The 9,661-nt window shown below is 56.6% G+C and overlaps 1 protein-coding gene across 2 annotated transcripts in view; it reads right to left on the bottom strand.

Moving 5' to 3' along the window:
• Positions 1 to 3,223: 3,223 nt before the first annotated feature.
• The window catches only part of TOP3B (DNA topoisomerase III beta), a 28,303-nt gene continuing 21,865 nt past the window's right edge, over positions 3,224 to 9,661 (bottom strand). For both annotated transcript variants that reach the window (XM_003803282.3, XM_023508928.1), the window contains 7 exons: positions 9,157 to 9,303; positions 8,851 to 9,024; positions 6,428 to 6,556; positions 5,834 to 5,983; positions 5,349 to 5,449; positions 4,707 to 4,908; positions 3,224 to 3,808 (listed from right to left, as the gene is read on the bottom strand). In XM_003803282.3, the coding sequence (XP_003803330.1) occupies positions 3,327 to 3,808; positions 4,707 to 4,908; positions 5,349 to 5,449; positions 5,834 to 5,983; positions 6,428 to 6,556; positions 8,851 to 9,024; positions 9,157 to 9,303 (1,385 nt within the window). In that variant the 3' untranslated portion in view covers positions 3,224 to 3,326. The remainder of the gene's footprint in view (positions 3,809 to 4,706; positions 4,909 to 5,348; positions 5,450 to 5,833; positions 5,984 to 6,427; positions 6,557 to 8,850; positions 9,025 to 9,156; positions 9,304 to 9,661) is intronic.

Below are 9,661 nucleotides of genomic sequence, written 5' to 3' on the forward strand. Positions count from 1 at the left end.
TCACAGCAACCTCCAACTCCTGGGCTCAAGCGAGTCTCCTGCCTCCGCCTCCGAAGTAGCTGGGACCACAGGCGCCCGCCACAACGCCCGGCTATTTTTTGATTGCAGCCGTCATTGTTGTTTGGCGGGTCCGGGCTGGGGATTTGAACCCGCCACCTTAGGTGTACGTGTCTGGCACCTTAGCCGGTTGAGCTATCGGCGCCGAGCCGAGGCTACTTCTTATAACCTATGACCTTGAGCATATTCCTTAGCTTACTTGAGCCCCAGTTTATCAGAAAAATGGGGACAATAGCAACCCAAGGTGTTGTTGTGCGACCTTGAGCCCAGCTGTTTCAAAAATGTGCTTGGGGCTGGGTGCAGTGGCTCATACCTATAATCTCAGCACCCTGGATAGCCAAGGTGGGTGGATTGCCTTAGGTCAAGAATTCAAGTCCACCCTGAGCTAGAGTGAGAACCCCCCCCCCGTACCCGCCCCCCCAGTCTCTACTAAAAGTAGAAAAACTAGTCAGACATGGGGGTATAGTCTATAATCCCAGCTACTCAGGAGGCTGAGACAAGAGGATTGCTTGAGTCCAAGAGTTTGGGGTTGCTGTGAACTATGACATCAGGGCAACAGTGTGATACTGTCTCAAAAAACTCCCAAATAACAAAGAAAGCATGGCTAGGGCTACCTACATCACAACGGCTGTAGGGTGCATTGAAGTTTGAGAAACACAGTGCAGGTCAGGTGGTAGGTAGGCGGGCAGGCCCTCCCAAACTGTAAAGTACTATACCAGTGACAGCTGATAACACCTGCTGTCCTCCTCATTGGGGGCCATGTTAAACTCTTGAGGACTGATACCATGTGAGGTCAGTGGCTTAGAGATGACAGCAAAGTACGGCAGCAGGAGCTTGCCCCTGTGGGCTCTGTGCCAAGGCCATGCCTGTGAAATTACTTGTGGCCTGTGGGTCTGTCAACGCCTAGCTGTCTGCATTCCATCACGCCTCAGCTCCCAGCTCTTGGCTTCCACCCTGCGAAAAGAATCTCTCAACATCACCCGCCCCATCCAGCCACTGAGTTCATGCTTCTCTGCTTCCCTGGCAGGGTTGTGCCCATGGGTGGGTGCGTGGACCAGGGACTTTGGGGTCACTGCCCTGCAGCCACTGACTTCCAGGGCAGAGGTACAGTCCATGGGGCACAGTTGTTCAGAAGGTACTTCTGGCCTAAAAGAAGCCTTGTCCCTTCCTGTCCTCATTGCTCCCAAGGCCAGGTTAGCATTAACAGTGGGTGGCTGCTAGTGCATGGTATGAGGTGAAGGTACTCAGAGTGCAGCGTTCAGCTTTGAAAACTGAGGCCTTGAAGGAGATTCATGCATAAGAACAAAAATAGGGAAAAGAAAGGATTAGCCCCACTCATGGCTCACATCTCAGCGCTGAGTCCTGGTAAGGAAGGAATGGGGGTCTGGGTTTAAAGCCTAAAGGAGTCTCTACTCCCCTGAGCCCAAACTCACCCTATAACCACCGCCTTCCCTGAATGTCCTAGAGCATAAACAGTGAGAGGGCCTGGGTACACTCACCAGGTGACTGTGACATGTAGAAGAGTAAGTCACAGGCCCCTGCCAGGGACCCTACCTGTTAATGGATGTGGCCTTGCCGTGGCCCCAGAGTCTGCCTGGGGGAAGGGTTTTTTTTTTTTTTTTTGAGAGTACTCTGTTGCCCAGGCTAGAGAGTGTCATCATAGCTCACAGCAGCCTCAAACTCCTGGCTCAAGTGATCCTCCTGTCTCAGTCTCCCAAACAGCTGGGACCATAGGCTTGTGCCACCATACCTGGCTAATCTTTTCCATTTTGAGACAGAGCCTCAAGCTGTTGCCCTGGGTAGAGTGCTGTGGCATCACAGCTCACAGCAACCTCCAACTCCTGGGCTCAAGTGATTCTCCTGTCTCCGCCTCCGCCTCCTAAGCAGCTGGGACCACAGGCGCCCGCCACAATGCCTAACTATTTTTTGGTTGCAGCCATCATTGTTGTTTGGCAGGTCCGGGCTGGATTCAAACCCACCAGCTCAGGTGTATGTCGCTGGCGCCTTAGATGTTTGAACCATAGGCACTGAGCTAATTTTTTCTATTTTTAATAGAGACAGGGGCCTCACTCTTGCTCAGGCTGGTCTTGAACTCCTAGGAACAAGCAGTCCTCCTGCCTCAGCCTCCCAAAGTGCTAGGATTACAGGTGTGAGCCACTGCGCCTGGCTGGAGCAGCTTTGAGAGCACTTGATCCTGCTTGAAATTTGTACCTCCAAGACATGTCCCAGGACCTGCAGCCTGGCTTCCCAGGGAACTGCCCTCAGATGCAGCCTTCACAAAGTGACACTTCTCTGACTCAGAGTATATTTTCATTCAGCTTCGAGGGGGAATTGGCTGGGTGAAACGCGGGGTGAGCTTCGGGTCTCCTTAGAGCTTTGTATGTCCTGGTGTGAGCTGTGAATCTGCTACTGAGAAGGGGGTCCATGGTGGAAATGTTTCCAACCTGCCTCTCAAAACAAGGGTTCTGCTCAATAGTCTGGAAAGCTGCCTTGCTGCACTCCTCCCACCACATGGTGAGGCACGGGGTTTCCAGCACACAGCAGAGGTCACATGGACACCCTTCCTCAGGTGGCTGCAGCAGGAGCACAGGAAGGTGCTACAGTCAGACAGGTGGCTGCAGTCTGCACCTGGCTTACAGGGCATTTTCTAAACCTGGCACATGAAAGGGTTCAACATGGTTAACAGCTGCTCTGAGATGAATGAGAGCTGGTTATGAAACAAGGAACCACCACAGCCTGGAATCTGTTGGAGACGCACACAGACACCATGTCTGGAATTCGTGTGAAGCTGCTTAGCTGGGACCTGGGAGCAGGGAACAGTGACCAAGTGTGGGGTTGGGTCAGGAGGAGCTGAGCAGGGGCTGGGCCAAGGTCAAGGGGATTCCTGAGCCAGAGCCAAGGGGCACTTGTCCTGGCCCTCATGTTCACAGTCTCTCTCCTGCAGGAGTGATGGCTGTTACCTCCTGCTTGTGTGCACAGCCTCTGTCAGTATACATAGCCTGAAATGGGATATGAGCAGTGGACTTGGTGGCCTCCCTGTAGGACTGCCAGGGCAGAGCAGTGAGTACTCTGGACACATGTGCAGAGGAAAGGAGGGACCCCACAGGTGCTCAGGGACACAGACCTTCTGATGTTGCTCTACCAGCTAAAGCCCCAAGCTTCTTCCTCTGGAGGAAACAAAATGCATTTTAATGGTTTCAGGGGCCTAAAGGGGTCAACTGTCATGAGGTGTCCACATCGCACTAGATCCTGGGTCAGGGGTGGGACTGTCATACGAAGTAGGCAGCCAGGGCTGACATCTTGTCCTTGGGCCGCCTGGGATTGGCCTTCCCTGGAGGCCTCCGTGCCCGGCCCCGCCCTCGGCCCTGCCTCCTCCCTGGCCCCCCGCGGTGCATGGGGTGGCAGGAGGCCGCATGCTTCAGCTCCACTAGCTCCTGGAAGACAGGGTCACAGAAGACACAGCCCACATGCTGTGTCTCATCACCCGGCAGCGGGGACTTGGCCTTGTTGAAGTCCACGTCGAGCAAGGCAGCCTCGCAGATGTTGCAGGTGTCAGCTGACACCCGCACACGGTGGGCATTCTCGAAGCAGTGTGCCACAACGTTGCACTTGTTGCAGGCCACCTTCCACTTGGGGCCTGATGTGGGGTCCAGCACCAGCACGCCGCTCTCACACTCCACGCACTGGCCGATGCCCAGCAGGCTGAGCGAGTGCTGGCAGGACGGGTGTGTGCACTCGTTGCAGCCCATGCCTGGCAGGAGAGAGGAGGGCTGTGACACACCTGCCCCCTCCCCACTGCAGCCCCTGGTCCATGCCCATTGCCTCACACCCCTGTCCTTCATCCCAGCAGAAAGTGCCTCTCTCAGCCTTGCTCTAGGAGATGCCTTGCTCATGCTGGCCCCAGGCTCTCAAAGTCCATCACTGCTACCACCCCTGTCCTCTGTTTATCTAAAACCTCAACTTTCAAGGCTCCCTGGGCTAATGCCTCCTTGGTGGGTTCCAGCTGAGCCCATATTCCCTCTCTTTCTTTCCATAGCTGCTCTGGAAGCTGCTAGAGGGCAGGGACAGGGCCTCAGTCCCCTGGCAGCCTGGATGTGGGCCCTGCAGTAAATGTGGATGAGGCCTTGCTCCTGCTGGTTCCTAGCCTGTGACATGGAAGGACAATACCTCAAAAGGCTGTGTAGGGCATGAAGGAGTTAGCACAGCCGTGGGGGAGCACATGGGGCCCCTGCCAGACTCCTGGCTCAGTGCTCTTGCCCCCTCCACCCTGGACATATGCTCCTCTTTTTGCAGCAGTAAGGACACTATTTAAGGAGCACTGCTCCATGGCAGGCCCTCTATCTGCTGTTTCCTCTCACTCATCCTAGCCCCAGAGGGAGTAAAGCACACACACTGCCCAGGCCTGAGTGAGTGGACTACAGTCCCCCACCCAGTGATGACCCAGACAGAGGGTAGCAGGCCTGCCAGTTGAGGCCTGTGCAGTGTCCTGCTGCACCCGGGGTCTCCATCTCAGTGTCAGTGAATGTGGGAGGACCCATGGTGAGGGGTTCCCTGGGAGCCCAGCCTGGTGCAAGGTAGGGGCTGATGTTGAACAGAGACTCCCCAGCAGGGGAGGAGCGAGTGTTGGGGCCAGGGGCCACCACACTCACCTTTCTTCATGTCTCGGAAGGGTGGGTGGTTGTAGCAGTAGGGGCACAGTGGGTAGCTCTTGCCACGAGAGCCCGATGACCACAAGACCAGCTCGAAGTCATCCAGCGGGCAGCGCAGCTCCTTGTAAAGCTTGATGGTGCCGTTCTGGGGCAAAGTGTAGGTCTCGTCGCAGTGGGAGCAGTGCAGGCGGCTTGGCTTGGCCTGCAGCAAAGCCAGGGAGGGTGCATGAGGCTGCAGAGGCCACTAGCTTGCCCACCTGCCCCACACCCCTTCCAACACAGAACTAGTAACACAATACAGAATCTATAATGTGTTGCTAGGGAAAGACCTCTCCACTGGGGCTGAGTGTCCCAGGACCTGGCTGCACAGGTGGAGAAAGGCAGTTCCAACACCCCTGCAGGTGTGCTGATGGCTGTCTGTGATGGCAAGTGCCATGAAGTTGGGGGAAATGGACAATACATGCTTAAACAGCCCAAGGCTTCTGTGTTCCAGCGGTTGTGGGAACATTGTGGCTATTTGTTTGGTAAGGCTGCTTTATGCCTGAGTCACTCTCACATGACAAGAGGTGACAAGACCTGCCTGAATGAGTGCACAGGGCGCCGCAGGCAAGGAGCGTGATCATGGCCCTTTCTTCCACTTACCTGGATGTACTTCATGAACCGGTGGCACTTCCCGCAGCGAGAGAGGGGCTTGCCTGTGGCCGCCAGGGGTGAAAATGACACCTCCATCAACTCATCCATGCCTGAGAGCAAGCAGGGCACAGAAGTCACACCCTCCTGGTCTCCAGGAGACGCCCTCCCGCAGCCCACCTCTTTGGCAGATAGCTTGGTGTTTCTGAAGGGAGGAGCCCCCACACATGTGCTCTAGGATCTGGGTGTGGTCATGCCCTGCAGGTGGTTCATTTCTACTGCCAGTGATAGGATGGCAGGGCAGCATCCCCACCTGTCAGACATATATGCTCCTGGCCCCAGATGTTAACACATCTGCTCACTTGTCCTGACAGTAACCCAGGGAAGAGGTATCCTCGCTCTGGCCTGTGACCTCCCTTGGGGAGCCGCACTCCCTGTGTGTTGGTGGCCCTGATGGAGGGTCCTCTGGCGAGGGGCAGGGAAGAGATGAACCTTACCAGCAATGGAGTCAACAAAGTAGTGAAACTTCCTCTTGAACACATCCAGGGTGTGGCTCAGGACCTGGCGGTAGTCAGCCTTGCCCTGGGCGATCAGGTTCAGCTGCCTCTCCACTGCGCTGCGGATGGTGGGGAGCACCAGCTCGGCGTCTGTGAGCAGATAGGGCAGTGCTGCTGCGAGCGCTCTACTGGGGCCCTGCTGCCCCAGTGGGCAGCTCTGGCTGGTCCTCCAGGGTAGGAAGGTACCAGGCTGGCTCCTTGCATCAGGCCTTTCCTGACTTCCCACCCAGAAACCTTATGCAGAGTGGCTAGGGACAGCCTGTGTCGAGGACCACACCACAGGCATGTTTCTGGGCTCCTCCACCTCCCACTAGCCCCAGGGGACCTCCAGGGAACAGAGTTGACCAGCACCTAAGCTGGTAGCTGGTCTGTAGGAAAGAAACCCCCACGTGTTCTTTCCTCCTTCAAACATGCCCCTGGCCCCTGCAGGTCCTGGGGGTTCTGGGGCAGCACCAGGCAGTGGACCTGTCCAGGGAAGGCAGCAGAACCACAGCCAGGAAGGCCTGCTGGTGGGGGCAAGACTGAGGGACTCACCGATCTTGTAGTAGCCGTGTACCAGGACGATGCCCAGGTTGGTGGGCTTCAGCCGGCGCCCGCTCTCCACGGTAACGTAGTTGCGCTGGCAGACGTTGTTGATGTGCACAGGGATACTGGCGTCTGTGCCTGAAACGCACGGAGGCCTGGTGTGCCTCAGCTGGCTCGGGCACGCCCCTCAGGACCAGCTGCAGCTTCTCTCCCACCTGTCATGGGGCCCCTGGCTCTCAGCCCCTCCCTTGCTGCTCCTGGTCACCCACAGGAGGGAGCCTGGGCTGGACACCATACCATTTGCTTTTGTGTACTGGCCTTAGAACCAAGGGTGGCCCCACAGCATGGGTGCTTGCTTCTGCTTTACAGTGGAGGACAGAGGCTCAGAGAGATTATGGAACTCTGCCAGGGTCAGAGAGCTTACTTTGTGCCCGATAAATGTGACCTTCAATTCTACGGCACCTGTCCCCTCCCTGAGCCCAGGTCCAGTCCCCAAATAGACTTACTGTCTCGCTGCTGAGCCACTCCCCCCACACCTGGCCAATTTTACCCATTTTGTGTCCCTGCCCTCTGCCCTCTATGGGTCCTTCATGATCTCTGGGGTAGGTCCCCAGTTCCAAGGACTCAGCTTCCCTATCTCATGCAAGTTGGAAGGTGAAGAAGAGATGCATGCTCCCCAGTGCTGGCAGGTGACACACATCCTCCCAAAGCAACTCCGTGAGAAAGCATCTCACATGTGAAGAAACTGGCAGCCGGGGGCTTGCCACGAGGCTGGGATCTAAATGCGTGTGGCTGGCTGTGGTGCCGCCTGCCAGGCCCTGAGCTGTCCTGCGGCACACGCCTACTGAGCTCTTGCCACAGCCCTGGACAACAGCTCTGGTCAGGCCCTTTGTACCCGGGCCGCATGGCTGCCCTTGATCACTTTGCTGTTCAGAAGGTGACACAACCCCCTGCTTCACTTGCATAAATGTGTTGTTGACTGGGTCTGGCCCACTGTCTAGTGTATGGCTGCCAAAAGCCACAGACGTCTCACTGACAGGGAGGGGCAGAGGACACAGGGGAAGCAGTACCTACACCCCACAGTGGGCCAAAGGCTGCTACATCAGGACCTGTACATGCACCCCAGGTCTCTGGGAGAAGCAGGCCCAGAGCTTCGCTCTCCTGCTGAGGTCCCTATGGTGACCAAGGCCCCAGGCTGAGGTGAGTTGTTCCCTGAAAGTTCATCTTCAGAACCACTGATGGCACAAAGCCCAGGTCCAGATGCTCTGACTGTCCCACAGCCCTCTGAAGCCCACCAGCAGGGGCAGCATGACAGGGGACAGGCAGTGCCCAGCAGTAGGAGCGTGGCCAGGGCAGAAGGCCCTCAGCCATGTGAGATCCCGCTCAGAGACCCTGGGCCTGGGGACTGGGCAAGGCCACCTCTCCTGAGTGCACCAGTGACTACACTTTTGATTCAACAAATCCCCCTGGACTGCCTGTTCTCACTTGGAATTTTTTTTTTTTTTTTTGAGACAGAGCATCAAGCTGTCGCCCTGGATAGAGTGCTGTGGCATCACAGCTCACAGCAACCTCCAACTCCTGGGCTTAAGTGATTCTCCTGCCTCTGCCTCCCAAGCTGGGACTACAGGCGCCTGGCCATTTTTTGGTTGCAGCCATCATTGTTGTTTGGCAGGCCCAGGCTGGATTCTAACCCACCAGCTCAGGTGTATGTGGCTGGTGCCTTAGCCACTTGAGCCACAGGTGCTGAGCCCTCACTTGGAAGTTCCTGGCTTGTCCTGTGGGAAGCTCTCTCCCTGGGACAGGCATCTCTGCTCCCCTCACTGGGAAGGGCTCCACTGAGAATCAGATTTCCCTGGTGCCTGATTCGAGGACAGACCTGCACTGGCTACGTGGACTAGGGAGGGTGCACATCTGGTTTTTTTTTTTTTTTTGAATCAGAGTTCCATTCTGTCACCCCAGCTGCATTACCATAGCTCATAGCAACCTCAATCTCCTGGGCTCAAAACATCCTGTTGTCTCAGGCTCCTGAGTAGCTGGGATTACAGGCATCTGCCACTGTGCCCGGCTGGTTTTTCTATTTTTAGAGATGGAGTCTTGTTCTTGCTCTGGCTGGTCTCCTGGCCTCAAGCAATCCTCCCACCTCAGCCTCTCAAAGTACTAGGATTATACGTGTGAGCCCTATGCCTGGCCTGATCTGACTTGTCTGGCATCCTGGGCCAAGCCACAGCCCTGACCACAGGAGGGCTCATCGGGTCCTTTGTGGGGTGGGCCAGGCGTGAGGGGCTGCCTGCTGTAGGCCTGCTCACTTGGCTGGTCACACACTGGGCCGGCAGTTTCTAGATGAGTGCTGGGGCACACAGGGGTCGCCAGGCAGCTTTGTGGGTGCAGATTCCCGCCCCAGGCCTGGAGACAGTATCCGGCAGTGCACCTACCGATGCCGTGCTTCTCCATGAGTGTGATGAGTTCAGCCTCAGTTAGGTAGTCGGGGGGGCTCGTCTGCTTCTCCAGCATCTTCACCTCACCCACAGGGAAGGTGTTGCCCCTCTGGCAAGTGGGCAGACTCTCCTCCAGGGGCACGCTCTGCCAGGGCATGACCTCTGTGAAGCCTGCAGAGACACTGATGCCATTCAGGGTCTCCAGCCCAGATGGCCGAGGCCTCTGACCCTGACCTTCCCACCTCCAGACAGGACAGAGGACTCCCTATGAAGGTGGGATGAAAGCTGTGGCTTGCAGTTTACCTGGGGAGATGACCGTTCTCCCTGAGCAGGTGAAGAGTTCGGGTCCGATCCTGAAGGAGATGGTGCTCTGGAGGTACCTGCAGTCGTGGCTGACTGTGGCAATGAAGTGTCTGGTGATGTACTCATACAGCCGCCACGCGTCCCCCCCTGCAACAGACCAGTGCTATCACCAGAGAGCTATTCAGGGCTCCAGCATGGAGAAACCCCAGCACTCTAGCTTGAGCAGTAGGGATACTAGGGCCTGCTTGAAAGCCCAAGAAAGGAGAAAAGAAACTGCACAGGGAAGGACAGCAAGTCTTCTGTGCCTTGGTGGCTCCTAGCTCCCTGTATGACCTCCAGAAGCTGCTCCTGGTGGGACTGTCCTTCAGGCTCCTGGTCTAGCGACATGCCCCTGTGGCTTCCAACTCAGTCTGTGTGTATGAGGTTCCCACTGCCGTCTGTACTGCTCGCCCCTCCTCACCCACCTGCTCCCCAACTCAGCCTGTGTGTATATAGTTCCCACTGC

This window comes from Otolemur garnettii, unplaced genomic scaffold, assembly GCF_000181295.1.
Source record: "Otolemur garnettii isolate 467f Iridium unplaced genomic scaffold, OtoGar3 scaffold00292, whole genome shotgun sequence".
In the NCBI taxonomy this organism is placed as follows: domain Eukaryota; kingdom Metazoa; phylum Chordata; class Mammalia; order Primates; family Galagidae; genus Otolemur; species Otolemur garnettii.